The following is a 19,147-nucleotide window of genomic DNA, read 5'->3' as shown; positions in this document are numbered from 1 at the left end:
TGAGGTTTGAGTGTACAAGCTGCAAACACCTTTAAACCACTGGATTACCCAAAAGTCCGTAAAATCTAAGAAATCTGAAACGGCACATGAAGTGAATAAAGTCACATACACCTTATGAACATAACAAGAATTCATCTACGCCATCATCAAGAAGAGTTGTCTCCCCTGTTTATTGCCATGACCCTGTTATTAATTAATCAGCTGTCAGGTATGTCAAATCACTTTGGTGTCTTTTCCCCCGAAATCATAGGACTTTTAGAACCACTGTGCCTTCTGGTCAGAATTAAGATATAAAAAAAAAACCATTTGAATTGGCGTGCAATTGAAACCCTTTGCCAGTGCAACCTACATTTCCCCAGTGGAGTTAAGTGGCTTTTCCCAGCCACTAGTATATAAACAATGCCCCTGCCACCATCTTGACCCGCATATGGACAGGTTTGTGAGAAGCCTGATGAAGATGCAGTGCTGAAGTAGACTACATTCCAGCACTCATGTTTCTTTGAATTCATTTCAAATCTGGCATCAGCTAGTTGAGATACTGAAGCACTGGAATAATGAAGGTGGAAACTACTTCAGCGGGTCTTACTAAGATGTGCATAGTTCCAGACACCAGTGGACCATACAATCAAGTGATCAATATTATGAGCATCAGTCCCAAATGCTGAAGGAACCAAGATTGGCAATGGGAAAAGTCAATAACCTTGAACAAATGATCCAATCAAAGTTGCCTCTTGTGACTAGGGCTGCTTCCAATGACTGTCACTGTATATCATCTGCAAGGACTAAGTATGAACACCACCCTCATCAATATTCCAGCCATATGCCAACAATCTGTAAATAATATGGAGTTTGGACAACCCTGAGATCGACAGCACGAGCATCTACGCAACTGGCTTCAATGACATGAGTAAAAGAAGTCAGGGAGCAAAAAGAAGTCACCTGCAAAAAGACCAATTCTTATCCTGATCTTCACAGGTCAACACGCTAGAACACTCAACCACAAAGGCATCATTGCAAAGATTTCCCCAGCTGAGATACCATGCCACAGTTTACAACGGATACCTCCACAGACACAGTTCAGTGACCCTGACCTGTCCTTGTAGCACTGAAACAGTCAAGGATTCTGTGAAATCATGCAGAACTCAAGGGAGAAAAACAATCACAAAAGCAACAACCAGCCCATTGAAACTGCTCTGGATCAGTGTCCCTTTATGTTCTAGGCAGGGTGAAAACAAGAATTATCTTTAGGAACGACAAAGCAAGGAGTAGAACTCTGACACACAAAAGACAGGTCATTAAGTGACTTTCAATGCTGGCATCATTAATGCAAAGTTTCAGGTGAAAGGATTTGTAGCTTCTAAGCTGATTATTTGCTTGAGAGACATTGTAGAAGTTAGTATAGAGATGACAAGACGTTCTAGATCACCAATTTCTGTGCTTTCACAATGGCAACATTTTGGCATAGATTCTGAAACCGTTTTTTAATCATACACCATTTTCAAGCATATGTTGCCATTGTGAAAATAAAGAAGTTGATCATCCATAAAGTCTGGTAATTTCTAAGGTGATATTGTAAAGTCTTAGATTCCACCCTGGTAGGTTAAAGTTGCAAACATTCAAGGCCTGCATTACACCTGGCTTCTGTCCAAAGCTTAGCTAACATCCTGTGATGTAATTCTATAACGTAAATCATACACTCACTCCACTAATTCTAGATGTTTGTTGTTTAACACCACACTCAACAACACTCAGTCTACATGGCGCAGTCTGTAAATAATCGAGTCTGGACCATACATTCACTGTTCAACAGATGAGCATCCATCTACACAAGTGGGATACGATGACATGTGTCCATGAGGGCAGTGAGTCTGACCACCTGATTACCTTTGTGACCTATTACAAGAATGGATTACTATTTTTTTCATACAGGTGAGCTTAACAATTTCAAATTATTTCAATCACCCATTTCTGACATGGAAAATATTCTCTGGAATAAACGTTGACAAGTCACTTAGCCACCCAGATTATCTCATCATTATCAAGTATGACATGTTTGTAAACAAACTGCTGCCCATATCCATTTTGTTGCAAAAACAAACAAAAGTTACTAGGAAAGTTTTTTTTAGAATTGAGTTGATTGACATCAGTTTTGACAAAATCTCCAACTGAAACAGGTTCAGTACCAAAAGGATGCAAACAAGATTAACATATGCAGGGGAGGGACCCTTTAATATTTGATTGGTTCAAAATGTTTTCAGCTGAGAGACTGATTTAATGTCAAGATGACATCAGCCTGAAATGAAAACTGTCTGGGAAAATTAAAGATATTCTGATAAATATTGATCAAATTTAACATTTAATCAATGTGGTTTTTTATTTGCCAAGCTGAATGTCACCTTCGGGATTTAGAATTGGTTAACTTATTCCCAAAGAATATAAACTTGAAAAAAAAAAGCTCTAAAATGTCTACAAATTATAAAGTTCATTAATTACTCAATGCAGATGGATTTCTGATATTCTTTCAGTTTACAATTTTCCCCTGGTTGTGATTTTGGGTGTGATGCTGGCTACAGAACCTCTGCTTATCACTAAAACAGCTGAATGGACCTGGTATTTAGGGTGTGATGATGTCTACAGAACCTCTGCTTGTCACTAAAACAGCTGAATGGACCTGGTATTTAGGGTGTGATGATGTCTACAGAACCTCTGCTTGTCACTAAAGCAGCTGAATCGACCTGGTATTTAGGGTGTGATGATGTCTACAGAACCTCTGCTTGTCACTAAAGCAGCTGAATGGAACAGGGTGGCCAGACATTGTTATTGCATGTCAGTTGCATGGACTGATTCTCATATTTCCAAGGACAGTAGGGTAGCCTAGCGGTTAAAGCATAGACTCGTCACACTGAATACCTGGGTTCGATTCCCCACATAGGCACAAAGAGTGAAACCCATTTCTAACATCCCCTGCTATTCCTGGAATATTGCTTAACTAAACTCACTTGTTCATTCATAACAACAAACTAAAAATGGACTGACCTTACTGTGTTGACAAAAAAGACAACAGAAAAATAAGAAGAATTTTGCCATTTAATACACTGAATACGGTAATAGATATTTAACTGTACTGAAGGCCTATATGATGGTTCAAGGCAACAAAGACATCCTGGACAGTGGACAGAGACTCTCGTTAAATCAATGGAGCAATATTAATGGCTCAATCCCTCAGGAAGCTTAATTTGAACTTTCATTACTGAGTGTCCTTCGATTCATCCCATGTCCATAGTCTCATTACAGCGTTCCCGACACTACACGTCCCTTCAATCCATGTAGTGTGTAGACATTACTGGAACACATCCAAGTCTTTGTACACGACAGACTTATATTGAAGTCATTACAGGAAATGAGAGAAAATAGCACAACCCAGAATCTGATTTCCACAACAAAGTTACCCATAACGCCTATTTACACGTTATATGAAGACAAGGAGATAAACTGTGTCTCACTGCGAGGGACCGTGATCGCCACGTCACTGCCCTTCCTCATGAGGGAAACAAATTGAAAGAAATAGACAATAAAATGCAAAAAACATATTCCTATCACTGTAAAGAAATTTCATTAGCGGGCTGACGCACGTTGTCGTTAACTATGAATAACAACGGCGAACTCCTCTATGACAATCCCACAGAAATACTACCTTCCTTCAACAAATTACTGATGGCTAAAAGCTTTCCTTTAAATAGACCATTTCCTTAAATTAATTAAACACAAAAAGTCTGATGATAAAAAGCTTAAGCAAGAACTATGAAATGTGGGATAGTAGTATTGAAACAACAGCGATGCATTATGGGAGCATTCATTATCAAGCAATAAATTCACCCAGTTCTATTGTTAGGTTTTCCCAACCAAACTTGTGTTTCTCCAAAACTGGAACAAAAAAAATCTGGAAATACATTAGCGGCCCTCAACTAAAATCATAAAATCCATCAATTTTTTTCAGGACCAAAATCACTGTAGAGAAAGAATAATGTGCTCTGATCAGCAATGACAACCTTCAAGTAGTCTGTCAATATTACTGTGAGGGAAAAACCATTTAGACTAACATTTACCACTCAACCATATGGTGATTGATTAATCACATAGTTTTAACAGCATTTCGAACATGGAGCACAATACACTAATGATGGATTCAAAATTTAATGTTCCATCAACAATATCATAAACATTGAAATTAAAATATGAAAATGTTGAAAAATCTTAAATTTTTGTAAAAAAATTTAAACACTAGAAAGATAAGATCTATGGTTTTCGGCCCAAAATATCAGAGGTAGTGAGTTAGTCCACTTATTAAAGCGGTTGCTCATCACACTAACGACCCGGGTTCAATGCTCCACATGGGTACGATGTATGAAGCCTATTTTTGGATGAGTGACTGAGTGAGTGAGTTTAGTTTTATGCCGCACTCAGCAATATTCCAGCAATATGGCGGCGGTCTGTAAATAACCGAGTCTGGACCAGACAATCCACCCAATCCCGTTAGTCGCCTTTTATGGCAAGCATGGGTAGCTGAAGGCCTATTCTACCCCGGGACCTTCACGGGTCCCTATTTTTGGTGTAACCCATAATGATATTACTAAAAGCTGCATACAAATCCAATGCATTCACTCACAAAATCCAGATCCAACCGCTAGTTCAGCAATGTGACAGATAACAGGAGATAAAGAATCTTTGATCTGGGGAAAGAGAGGGCTAAGGCACTTCAATTCAATGTGCAGAGTTGTGTCACGGAAAAAACCTGACCTGATTTGCTTGTTAATGCCACACTCAGCAATATTCCAGCTGTATGTAAACAATACGACCAGACAATCCATTGATCGAAATCATGAGCATCGATCAACAAAATGAGGATTGTGGGTTTGAATCCCAGTTTTTTGGTTTGTCAGGACCATACACACGCTTGAACGTATCATCAAGACCAGCACAACTTAAAACATCCTTTTACATCAAGCTGATAACCTTTATGTCAGAGAAGAAAGATCAAAGCAGCTCACTCAATCCAAGCATCAATATTCCTCCTATAGTAAACTGGGGCAGTGAGATAGCCTGGTGGTTAAGTGTTCATTGGTCACGCTGAAGGCATGGGTTCAATTCCCCACATGGGCACAATGTGTGAAGCCAGTTGCTGGTGTCCTCTGCCATGATATTGCTGGAATATTGCTACAAGCAATGTAAAACTCAACATACTCTTAAAGTTAATTAATTTTGATATTGCAAAGTTGACATATCCCTGTTAAGCAAGACCCTTTTCTAGATTGATAACAGTACTATATATCAATAAAAAAACAACAACACAAGTTAGGATGAAGGATGACTATATCTTAATGCAGAAGACTTGGATAAAGGCCAAGCGTCACTCAGAACTGCAACCTTTTGCAGACATAATAACCAGCTTGAGGAATCACAGTGAACCTCAAGAAGATTACAGTACTGGCAATTTCAGTTACAATGCAGTGCAAATACTTGAAGCTGTGAGAAGACCAGGCTTGTCAAGTTCACAAAGCATCTAGCACAAAGACAATGCTCAGATTTTCTTCAGATGAAACTGTCATTCCTTATACTGGGTCAAGCATGTACAAATTTGATCACATTCACAAAAAATACAAATTTAAGCAGAGGCATGAGTTCTTCCTAAGGAAGGATGACCTAATTCAGTTAAGACCTTCATCAATATATGATTGTTGCATTTGACCACATGTTCTATGAGCAATACCTTCATAATTTGATCTTTGTTTGAGTGTTATTATGTAGTTCAACTTTGATTATTTCATTCCTGGAGGACTTTTCATGCCGTTTATGACATTTCCATCAGCATTTCATAATTTGTTGAAGATGGGCCTCTTTAAAAACACTACAAAAAAACCCAACTCTATGAGTCTAAACCAGTGATGCATCAATTTCACCTGTACATATCCGTGACTGGTCACCTGTAGGATTTCAACATTTAACCTTAGACAGGAATGTTTCGAGATGCTTTCGAGAAACAAATATCAGACTGCCACGCTTACTACTTTCATGAATAGTGTAAAAGAAACAAACATGGTGAAATACAACTGCTTCTCACAATATACACTGATTTTGGTCACACTGATATAATTCTATTATCTGTGTGGCAACAAAAATATACTCTCAGTCGTTGCTCTAGATCAAATTCACTTGGTTCTAATTACAAATATCTTAATGTTTTGTTATGGATTGTTGTGAAAGTTACTAAATTGTGAATGACTTGATGCCAAAACATGTGCTATCATTACCCTGGAGCATCAATAATAAAAGTCCTCATCACTGCTCTGCGTAGTTACGCGGTGGAAATTGTGTTAGCTTCTCCAGACATGTTTTCCACACTTAACACCATCTTCTGTGGTATTATCTCTGCTCTGCCTCTGTACCAGGATATAGGACCTCCCTACAACACCTTTGTTATACCACCTTCATCCTATGTCTATTGCCAGCATATATCACCGAACTACAACACCTTTGTTATACCACCTTCATCCTATGTCTGTGCCAGGGTATATCACCCCCCAACAACACCTTTGTTATACCACCTTCATCCTATGTCTGTACCTGGGTATATCACCTCCCTACAACACCTTTGTTATACCACCTTCATCCTATGTCTATGCCAGCATATATCACCTCCCTATGACACCTTTGTTATACAACCTTCATCCTATGTGTATGCCAGCATATATCACCTCCCTACAACACCTTTGTTATACCACATTCACCCTATGTCTGTATGGAAGACTATACCAAAAATGAAAGAATTCTTTATTTGAAGTACAGCATTCTGCCATAAGTATTCGGAAAATCAACATGGAGGTCATTACGTACAGTTTTGCCTCATACACTTTTTGTATTAATAAATTAAATTAGGTAACTATAAACAAACTTATCTTACCTCAGTACTTGGTAATATGACCTTCAGAGGTAATTACTCGAAAAAGTCTCCTTGGGATGGTGTTGTAGAGCGATCTGATGTACTGGACAGACATACCTTCCCACGCACGACGGATGGAATGTTCCAAGTTGGCAACACTGTTTATATTTTGAATATTTTTCTGAATTTCCTTTTTAAGTTTCCACCACACATTTTCAATAATGTTTAAGTCAGGAGACTGGGCAGGCCAGTTTAGACTGTTTAAATCGTTGATACGGCAAAATTCCTGCACTGCACGAGCCCGATGTACAGGTGCATTATCATCTTGAAAAATATAGTCATTATTTGGATAATAACAAACAATAACGGGCCAGATGTTGTCATTTAATATATCAATGTACTTCAGTGCATTAATATTGCCGTCTACAACCATCATTGTCCCCACGCCATTGTAGGTAATACATACCCACATCATGAGTCCAAACATTTTACGTGATGGAGGTCAGTACAATCACCTAGCCATTCTTCGCCAACTTTTCCCCAAACTCTCACACGACTGTCAGAGCCAACCATAACTTTGCATTCATTGCTGAAGATGACACGACTCCAGTAATCAGCAACATTTTTCATTCTCTTTCCTCTACACCACACCACACGATTTCTACGATTCACCTCATGAATTCTAATGACTTTTCTCACCGGGCGTTTATGAAATCCTCCGTAGTTTTCTCTCAACAGTTCGCTTGGAGAAACTTCTGCCCCTGCTATCATTGAAAATATTGGTAATTTCATTCAAGGAGCTCCTATGATTCTTTTTCACACATGACAAAAGTCGTCGTTCACCTTGAGCCATGAACAAAACTGGCCTTCCACTTCTATGATGATTTTCTGTATTTCCTCATGTCAAATATCTGTCTAAAAAACTGTAAACGGTGATTGAAGGCTCTGCACCTATCCTGACAATTTCAGATCTTTTTATCCCTGCTTCAAATAAAGTGATGATCTTTTCTTTTACAGTCGACAATTCCTTCGATTTCCAACCCATGTTGTTTACGATTGTGATTTCAGTGAAGCAGACGACAAGTGACATAACAACTTTGTCCACGTGAAGCTCACGGGACGTACCAACCACTGTCAAAATTACATGGTGTAAGACGACGCAGTTTTTGCAGTGACTCGAAAATACAGCGCGACTTAACACCACATTAAAATTACGTCACAGAATTTTCTGAATACTTATGGTGGAATGCTGTACATGATGAGACCAATATTGAGCATCCACGAAGTTTGTAATTCAATTGTTGCTATAAAACGTTCCTCCTCCGACTGATGATTTGCAGAGTGTATGATCTGCCAGGGTAACTATGAAAGTCAGTTTATTGTATAATGCTGCCATCATCAGTACTTCAGCTACTTGGTGGCAGTGTGATACAGATCTTGGATGCCTATCACCATGGAGAAACACACTGCCATAAATGACACTGTCAAACCTGGTTACCGGAATCCATGACCAGCAGATTCTGGTGTATCAAGGGATGTAACCCTGTCAAGCAAACTGTGGTGCCTCTGATAAATGGTCAACTGTGCCGCCATGTGTAAAACTTTGGATACAGACTTAGAACATAGGTTCTCAGCTAAGTCACGAGTAGCAATTACATGGATTGGGAGGTGAGAATGGGTAACTTGGTCAAAAGTCATCATATTCCAAATGCATGTATCATTGTCCCTAACATGATCACTGGATTATCTGGTCCACATTGATTATTTACACATCGCTTCCAAAATTCTATGGAAATAAAACTTATTTATAATGATATGAGCGACGCTTTGGTGTAGCTACGAACTCTGCACACAGTAGCCTCACGGAAATGTTGCTCATATTTACAATATAGAGGTTGTATATCCATAGAACTTTCCCACTGTTCATCACATCAACAAAATTCCACTCAAGGATGTCAACATATACTGACAAACAAATATTTATACTTTCTTCCCATTAATAATTCAGGTAGCAGATCATTCATTTTTGTTAATCATATTGAACAGGAGGCACAGAACACTTTTGCAATATGAAATACATGTACACTGAAAGCTGATGATAGTTTCGGAACACGACTTCATATTTCAAACTGATATAGGGGAACCCTTGACCTTTCTCCCACCTGCTCATTTATCATGTGAGATAACAAGCCTATGATGTCACTTCCTTGACACTCGTTAGTCTTTGACAGCTTTCAGCTCCGATTAAATCACCGTGCAAAGCACTTCCCTCCTGTTCTGCTATCATTCAGCCATCACATTAAGCCTCAAACAAACTGTGCCTTTCATGATTCATGGAATCCCATCTTGAAGACAAACTGAACATCTAATTGGGTAATTTCTATACATTGCACAAGTCAAGGATTACCAGATCCTGACAACTGCAGAGGAAGGTCACCAGGACATGGAGATGAATTATTCAATCAGATATTGTGAGATTACAGGAATGTGTTCGCATCTCGCAAGGCATGTCTGGATGGATTTGAACAATATGCCTGTCTCGATAAGGTGCATTTGTAGAATTACCAGCACAGCATCAAGGTTGAAGGCAACAAGTCCTGACACTACAGACATCGTTCCAGAAATCATCAAAGAAGTGATCATGACAAATTGTGGCCTCTGATGGAAGATGGAGCCAGTCATGTGTGTGTTGGGAGATAAAACAAGGTATCATGCCAAGACTTGTATAAAACTTCAATGTGGTTGAACAGGAACGTCATGAGTACATGATCAACAAGATCCCTCATGTCTTTCAGTGTCATGTGACATGGAGCAGACGGCATGAAGCAGCCTGTTGGACCTGATAGCTTGGAGAAGACGGCTTGAAGCAGACAGCATAAAACAGTCACATCGCATATCATCACGTGTCACAAAATTCTGGATGAAAACTTGACAAAAGTTACAAGTGAATCTCAAAGTAATAAAACAAAATCCTAAAAAGACAAAACCCTTTTCTTTTCTCACAAAGTAAAATAAAATCTTATAAAAAACAACACACTTTAATTTTATTTAAAAAACTAGTGTATAATGATAAACAATTTCAACAGTGACAATCATAGTAAATATAATGAAGTGTTAATCTTTCAGGCTAATTACCATCCAGTGAGTTCCATTGCAATAATTAAAAGTAGAATAATATCATAAATAAACAAAGAACTATAAATTTACAAATGTTTTACAAACTCACCATCAATAGTTAGTTAGACACGAAATATGACTAAAGACTTATATTGTTTGAAGGCAGACACAATGGACACTGAAACATGTGAATGAAAAATTGGACACAGACAAAACATGTCAAGTCTAATGTTTGTTCCCAGTATCTCTGAGGACTGGTTTCTCATTTAGGTGACTTACTGAGCCAAAGACACATAAAAATGGCATTACGATACCCTCCATCTTACATAATAGGACAGAACAGGACAGAATGACAGACAATGTCCTCCTACACTGTGGGAATACCATTCCAGAAGACATATAGACAAATGAAAAGCCTATACCAGTTCACTGGTGTTCCACTTCAATTTTTTTTCATGTTTGGTTTGTTCATTGATCTTTTTAAGAGACTATACAACTTTATGTTCTTACTCACCAGCTTCTGGAAAATCGGTCATGTATGGCTTATGTGTAGTTCAGTTTAGGCATTTGGAGAAATCATTCTTGGACATTCTTTTATAAAACATAAAGGGTCAATACGATCATCTCCATCTTTCACTCATGGACTCATCACATGTATCCATTATAATGATGAGAGTGAGTGAGGGAATGAGGGAGTGAGTTACTGAGTGAGTGAGGTTTTATGCTGCCTTTAGCAATATCCCAGAACAAATCATGGCTAGGGACACCAGAAATGGGCTTCACACATTTTGCCCATGAGGGGATTCAAACACGATCTTCAGCATGACGAGCCAACAGTTGAACTATCCGACTACCCCTCTGCACCTATTATAAAGATAGTGTACACCTGTTGATGAGGAGAGACAAGAGGAGCATAACACAAAGAAATTCACTATGCAGAGTTGCATCTCCTGAAATACCTGGATGTGGGTCCGAATCCCGAATCCTAGATCTGAATCCTTTCAACCTGGCTTGTTGGCTTCTTTTAAAGTGCAAAACACCACCTTCCTGAAACAAATCCACTTCACTCACTCACTCACTCACTGTTGCAGCTCTCAGTACAAGTGTCCTTAGCTTACCTGCTCCAATACAGGAACACAGGCGGTGTGTGCGACAACCTTGCAGGCTATACATTTCTTCCTGGGGCCCGTTTTCTGGAAAATAATGAGATATAAAATAAATACATATTAAACCTTCCCTTTATTTGTCATACATAATTGACGAGACATATGAACTCAGGAGTTCATATTTTTTAAAAAGCCACTTGCCACTGGGCATGTGATTTCAAGGAAGTAACTTGTCCTGACTAATTTTCCACTTGCCCTGATTTTATGACACAATGTTTGATGTTAATGTTCCTGGACTTTTTATCGAGGAGTGATAAATTGCAAAGAATGATAGGCTCTAAATTATTATTATTGCGAAATGTAACAGCCACATTATCAGCAGATACGAAATGAAATCCAAGTTTATTTGCAGTGTGAAACCATAAGTGGAAATTATCTAATAGTCCAACGACAAGTGAGATACCATTATTTGATTGCCCGAAATGAAAACTGACTTGTCCCGGGCATCTGGCAATGGGATTTTTGAACCCCTGAAACTGACCAATCATTGTGGATAATGCCATTACACAGTTGATCTATCCGAGGATCAACTTGTGTGTATGTGGTTTATAATCAATTACAAAATGCACCATGCTCACATCAAACACAAACGCAATTTCAAACAATATACATATTATCAAGCCCTTATGTAAGTCAATTTGTCTTTCCATTGTGGACAAGCAGCTGCTCAGGATGTTCCAGGGAACATTGATGCTGTACTACACCAAGAAACAGGACAGATGGACATATTCAAGGGAGGACATTTACTTCAATGATGGTCACCTGAGTGTCCATCACTTCTCTGATGACTGACCACCAGAGCGTCCATCACTCCACACCAACATGCAAGTATTGACACTACACTGGCTTCCTTATAAGTAAGCAGTAGCAGATGGTGTGACAAGGACGATCAACATTGACATACTCCTTGTATTTACTGAGAGCAAGTTAATTCTTGTACTCTTTTGAACAACCAGTATACACTGTGTTTGTTTTCTTGCATGTTAGTGCAAGTGGATGCTGGGAGGACAAGGACGATCAACATTGACATACTCCTCCTATTTGCAGATGGTGAGTTTAATAATTCTTGTTCTTATTTGATCTACCAGTATACACTGTGCTTGCTTTCTTGCATTATCAGCACAAGCGGATGCTGGGAGCGCAAGGATGATAAACTTTGACATTCTTCTTGATGGCGCTGAATAATTCTTACACTATTCAAATCTACTGATAATTAGACTAGTGGATGGGATAGTTGATAAAGAATTTCGACAAGTGAAGATTAAAGGTAGATTTGGTCTTATGTAACTCATGCTTGTCGTAAAAGGTGACTAACGGGATGGAGTGGTCATGCTCGCTAACTTGGTTGACGCATGTTATCAGTTCCCAATTGCCTAGATTCTTGCTCATGCTGTTGATCACTGGAGTGTCTAGTGAACATGCAGTTTTTTACAGACCACTGTCATGTAGCTGGAATATGGTCCTAGCAAAAATGCCAGTGCTCTTCACAGATTCTTGCATTTGCACTGCAGTGGGACTAAAATGGTCAGCAGTTGCATCTTCTTGATATTCATTTTGTGTTAAAATACGATAATGCTTTATTATCCTGAAGGAAATTTGATTGTATTGTAAACCTTCATTACTTCTGCAAATGTTTGAATAATTGCAGTTCTGCGTAATACTTTACTTTACCTTATAGCCATTTCATCTGTCCACAATTGTCCCTTTTTACTGATATATGGTACAATTACTTATCAACAATAAGGTATTTGTTGATCAGACTAGCTATTCTCCAAACATTCGTAGTCTTACGAACTTCTTAAGCCCATTCTCAACACATTGGCTGCGATCAAAGTTACGAATCCTTTAGGCTATGAACGTTTCGAGAATAAGAGCCCAGGTTACACTGTAATATTTTAATCAATTTAATTTAAAGATTGATGATGATATATGATATAAACATGATATTTATTATCAGGTACTGAGTGTGGATAATGTTTTATAACAAATGGGCACTCTATTCACCTCTATCAGCTTAAAATTGATCAGGCTATATCAGACCTTATGAAATAAGGAACAACTGACATACATTAATGACACCTCTATAATTGGTTGAAATTTGGCATGTCAGTCTAACTTCTTGCTGGCCAACTTCATGGAGGCTTAAAAATTCTAGGTATGAGGGATCAAAGTACATCTGATTTCTGTGACAAAAGAACAAGGATCTAGGATTTTTTAATTTAAAAAACATAAAATCACACTTTTTTTTCATCAGTTATTTTAAACATCTTATTGTTTCTGAGTACCCCTGACCTTGAGAATCTAAAAGGATAGCTATCAGACTTATTTCTACTTTCATTGATTGGAATTTCTGAATCAAGATTGAAAAAAAAACGCAGCTGGATAATTTTTGAGAGCTGACATTTGATTGGCAGAAGACCAGTCACAATTTATTTTGATTGGGTGGTTAACTTTGATCAGGTTGCTTGTGACATTACCTGCTGTGTGGGTATCTTCATGTCTTCACACAGAGGGGAGAAGAAGTGATTTGAATTAAACTGAGTTGTTACTGTGAAAAAAAAAAAAATCAAATCCAGCTGATATGAATATTGAGCTCCATGCAGAGTTCTTCATGGATCTTCTGTTCCTCAAGTTCTGTCCATGTCTCAAGGATATGGGTCAGTAAGTGAGTATGGTTTTACGCCGCCTTTAGCACCATACCAGGAATATTGTGGTGGAGAACACCAGAAATGGGCTTCACACATAGTACCCATGTAGGGAATTCAACCCAGGTGTTTGGTGTAAGGAGTGAACGCTTTAACCACCATGCTACCCCATTGCTTCAACTGACATGATGAACAATGATCTACGTAATGAAATAGGATGACATGCAAAAAACACCTGATTCCTTGCCTAAAGATGAGCATGGGTTGCTGACGACCAATTCTGACCCATATCATCACAGGTAGCTGGTTAAATCTTCTCAAGTAGCAAGTAAAAAGTTCACAGGCAGTAAGTAAAAAGGTAGCTAGTAAAATATGTAAAGATAAAATCCTCACAGGTAGCTTGTAAAGTCTCCATAGGCAGCTAGTAACATTTTCACACTTAGCTAGTAAAATTGTCACAGGTAGATAGTAAAATCGTCACAGGTAGATAGTGAAATGTTCACAGGTAGTACGTAAAGTCTTCACTGTGAAGTAGCTAGTAAAATGTTCACAGGTAGCTAGTAATATCTCTGAAGATAGCTACCAAATTCTTCAGAGGTAGCTTGTAAAGTCTTCACAGGGAGCTAGTAAAATATTCCCCTTCTCAAGTAGATAGTAAAACACAGCTGAGGTCAAGTGTGTCAACCAACAATCCAACAATGTCCCGGGACTAAATATAAACACACTTCCACAGCCGCAATATTACTTTATCAAAAAAATGCAAAAATAGAACTCTCATTGTGTAAATTCCAAAATAACATTAGTCTTGCACCATAAAGTAATGATATTGCAAACAGCTAAATATAGAAATGAAGAATATTTTGGTCCCACAGACTCTGAGACAGCTGACTTGCCTTGAGAGCATTGTACCAAGAAGGAAATGCAATTTTTGTACTTCAATTGTGGGAATTCCTCTACAGCTTAATCACTTGATCTATCTACAGACAGGCAACTAAAACAATTACCACTTGGCCAGAGCCTGGGGTTTGCACACATGGCTCCTCTCATCTGTGTTTAATCAACATGTTTTTGTCCACTACTTTGTACTAGGGAACATTGTTTGTGGGAATGTTATGAAGAAAGAGGGTGTTCCTGTCTTTCAGTATATTGTTTAAGGATTTGATTTGGTATGGTTGTTGTGTAACGATACACTCAGCAACATTCAAGCTATATGACGACAGTCTGTAAGTAATCTGGACCAGACAATCCAGTGATAACAGCATGAGCATAGTTCTCCACAAATGGGATACGATGACCGTGTCAGCCAAGTGGGCCAGTTCGACTACCTGATCTTGTTAGTAGCTTCTTGCGAGAAGCAAGGGTTACGAAGACCAGTCCTAGTCCGGTCTAACAGGCCAAACTTTCTTGCGGGCCAAACCTGCCTGCGGAAACTTTGGAAGAGGGCTGATTCTCCCCAGAAAAATTTTAGGACAGAATGGATCATTTAGCAACTGTTACAATCAAGGTGTACTGAAGGAGGGTGTTTCTGATATTGTGTGCTAGTATCTATTCAGTCAGTGGATCATTTGGCAACTGTTACAATCAAGGTGTATTGGGCTGTACTGAAGGAGGGTGTTTCTGATATTGTGTCCTAGTATCTATTCTGTCAGTGGATCATTTAGCAACTATTACAATCAAGGTGTATTGTGGTGTACTGAAGGAGGGTGTTTCTGATATTGTGTCCTAGTATCTATTCAGTCAGTGGATCATTTGGCAACTGTTACAATCAAGGTGTATTGTGGTGTACTGAAGGAGGGAGTTTCTGATATTGTGTGCTAGTATCTATTCAGGCAGTGGATCATTTAGCAACTGTTACAATCAAGGTGTATTGGGCTGTACTGAAGGAGGGTGTTTCTGATATTGTGTCCTAGTATCTATTCAGTCAGTGGATCATTTAGCAACTGTTACAATCAAGGTGTATTGTGGTGTACTGAAGGAGGGTGTTTCTGATATTGTGTGCCAGTATCTATTCAGTCAATGGATCATTTAGCAACTGTTACAATCAAGGCGTATTGTGGTGTACTGAAGGAGGGTGTTTCTGATATTGTGTCCTAGTATCTATTCAGTCAGTGGATCATTTAGCAACTATTACAATCAAGGTGTATTGTGGTGTACTGAAGGAGGGTGTTTCTGATATTGTGTCCTAGTATCTATTCAGGCAGTGGATCATTTGGCAACTGTTACAATCAAGGTGTATTGTGGTGTACTGAAGGAGTGAGTTTCTGATATTGTGTGCTAGTATCTATTCTGTCAGTGGATCATTTGGCAACTGTTACAATCAAGGTGTATTGTGGTGTACTGAAGGAGGGTGTTTCTGATATTGTGTGCTAGTATCTATTCAGTCAGTGGATCATTTAGCAACTGTTACAATCAAGGTGTATTGTGGTGTACTGAAGGAGGGTGTTTCTGATATTGTGTGCTAGTATCTATTCAGTCAGTGGATCATTTAGCAACTGTTACAATCAAGGTGCTTTGTGGTGTACCGAAGGAGGGTGTTTCCGATATTGTGTCCTAGTATCTATTCTGTCAGTGGATCATTTAGCAACTGTTACAATCAAGGTGTATTGGGCTGTACTGAAGGAGGGAGTTTCTGATATTGTGTGCTAGTATCTACTCAGTCAGTGGATCATTTAGCAACTGTTACAATCAAGGTGTATTGGGCTGTACTGAAGGAGGGTGTTTCTGATATTGTGTGCTAGTATCTATTCAGGCAGAGGATCATTTGGCAACTGTTACAATCAAGGTGTATTGTGGTGTACTGAAGGAGGGTGTTTCCGATATTGTGTCCTAGTATCTATTCTGTCAGTGGATCATTTAGCAACTGTTACAATCAAGGTGTATTGTGGTGTACTGAAGGAGGGTGTTTCTGATATTGTGTGCTAGTATCTATTCAGTCAGTGGATCATTTAGCAACTGTTACAATCAAGGTGCTTTGTGGTGTACCGAAGGAGGGTGTTTCCGATATTGTGTCCTAGTATCTATTCTGTCAGTGGATCATTTAGCAACTGTTACAATCAAGGTGTATTGGGCTGTACTGAAGGAGGGAGTTTCTGATATTGTGTGCTAGTATCTACTCAGTCAGTGGATCATTTAGCAACTGTTACAATCAAGGTGTATTGGGCTGTACTGAAGGAGGGTGTTTCTGATATTGTGTGCTAGTATCTATTCAGGCAGAGGATCATTTGGCAACTGTTACAATCAAGGTGTATTGTGGTGTACTGAAGGAGGGTGTTTCCGATATTGTGTCCTAGTATCTATTCTGTCAGTGGATCATTTAGCAACTGTTACAAGGCTGTAGTAATCATGATCCATTACCTACAAAGTAAATTTTAAAAAAACGTTTGAAGAGTTTTGTAACTGAATGAACTAACTAACTTGAGCAGTATCTACTACTTTTGCACACCCAAAAATACAATCTGTCCTCATCAATGTTTCAAAAGTATTTTCCTGTGAACAAATTGTGGTATTTTTTAACAACAATGAGCTTGGTTCACTCATCTTCCTGCCTTGAGTTCATCTGAGACCACACTAATTGAATACTGTATTTTTGAAACACTGTCAAGACTTGCTGTTTTTACATAGCTGAAGTACATAGTCTGCGTACAGCATCTTGACTTTAGCAACCATCCCAGAGACATCAATTCCAAGTTTCCGTAAAGGTGCCAAGAGTTAGCACAAATAATGAGGAAATTGATTGGTAGATAATATGTGCTGTTCTTCTTCAGAGCTTCCACAGATGGAGGAGACATAGGTCCGTCATTAAACATGCGCAGGAAATGAAATGCTGAGGGTAAAAAATGTTCTAATGGTCCCTTTGAGAATTGAAGTAATTAGTTCCTGACACGGAAACAACGTCCAGACACATGACGATTTCTTCGTTGATTGAGGTCATGCGCCCTACGGTTCCCAGTTAAAACACCAAGGGCAGTTAGAGCAAAAACAGTAATGAAAAACAGGAAAAAATACAGCCTTCTGTTCCATGGTTATGTAAGAGGAGAATATATATGAAATGTTATTAGCTTCTCGAAGGAGTTTAATTTGCATGTTGGAATCAAGTGTCACTTCTTGACCTCACCATCTGATCCTAGCAGTTGCCTATTTCGACAGCTGTTAAAGACCATTTCTGTCCCCAATCTACTCAGGTGTAAGATGGGGTTCCTAGGCACAAATAATGAGCCAGAAAGCACTGACCCAGAGATCGCCCTCAGGAACAGTGAATATTTTCTGTCAGAAATCCAGAAGAATCTGCTTCAAATTCTTTTCATAAGTGTGTCCCTTCTCTTCCACTGCCTTCCTTTTTCAGCATTTGTCTAGTTTTCTTGCATCAAAATATATTTCTAAGTCTCAAAATGTTCAAAATGTCATCAAAAACACACACCAAAATTTCTAACCTCATCATGATCAGTTTGTTGGAAACTACCACAGCGTGACTGAGCTGATATGGTCTTGACAGTGTTCACGTTGTTTCATGGCTTGTCAACTTAATGCGAGAAAAAAAACAACAAAAGTTTTCAAGCAGGTTTCAGATGCTTAACATTTAAGTATGGGTAAACTGGGATTTAAACCCAAATCTGATTTTTTGTCCAACACTGTATAACATAATGTTAACATTAAACATTACACAAACACCTTCCTTTGACTTAGACTAAAATCTCAGTGATTGCCTATCAAGTTTACACTTACGCTTTGTAACTGTGGAGTGAATGAGTGAGTGAGTGAGTGTGTGTGGTTTAACATCACTTTTAGCGATATTCCTACATTATCACAGAAATGGACTTCCCTCTTCGCACCCATGTGTGGAATCAAACCTGGGTCTTTGACATGACGAGCCAACACTCTAAACCACTCAGCTACCACATTGCCCCTTATTGTACTATGTTCTCTCCTCATGAGCAGAGCCAGAATGATACGAGGAAATCCTCCTTGTAATCTACTAGATCAAAGCCAATAACAAACACCCTGATTTGCACGTCCGTAAGAACATGAATCCCAGACATAAATATTCTGATTATAGTCTGAATGATATCCAATACAGTCTTCCAGACAACTGATAATTAATCTAAGTTGAATGGCCATACTCATCTGGTTTATAGGTGAATAATTTCTGTCGCTATTATTCCCCGATTGAGCTATTTATACAAGTGCGGATGAAACATGTGTTTCCCAGTATAAATTCTGTCTATATCAACAGTGAAATAGTATAAATACGAAAGGCCCAATTATGGCCCTAGATGGACATCTTG

The 19,147-nt window shown here is 38.7% G+C and overlaps 1 protein-coding gene across 10 annotated transcripts in view; it reads right to left on the bottom strand.

Annotated features, from left to right (window-relative positions):
* LOC137287555 (diacylglycerol kinase zeta-like) overlaps nt 1–19,147 on the bottom strand; it is a 309,083-nt gene that overhangs the window by 57,363 nt on the left and 232,573 nt on the right. For all 10 annotated transcript variants that reach the window (XM_067819919.1, XM_067819909.1, XM_067819912.1 and 7 more), the window contains one exon: nt 11,173–11,247. In XM_067819919.1, coding sequence (XP_067676020.1) covers nt 11,173–11,247 — 75 coding nt within the window. The remainder of the gene's footprint in view (nt 1–11,172; nt 11,248–19,147) is intronic.

Source organism: Haliotis asinina, chromosome 6 (genome assembly GCF_037392515.1).
Source record: "Haliotis asinina isolate JCU_RB_2024 chromosome 6, JCU_Hal_asi_v2, whole genome shotgun sequence".
In the NCBI taxonomy this organism is placed as follows: domain Eukaryota; kingdom Metazoa; phylum Mollusca; class Gastropoda; order Lepetellida; family Haliotidae; genus Haliotis; species Haliotis asinina.
Note: the sequence above shows the minus strand (reverse complement) of the source record. Positions and strands in the feature narration are given on the sequence as shown.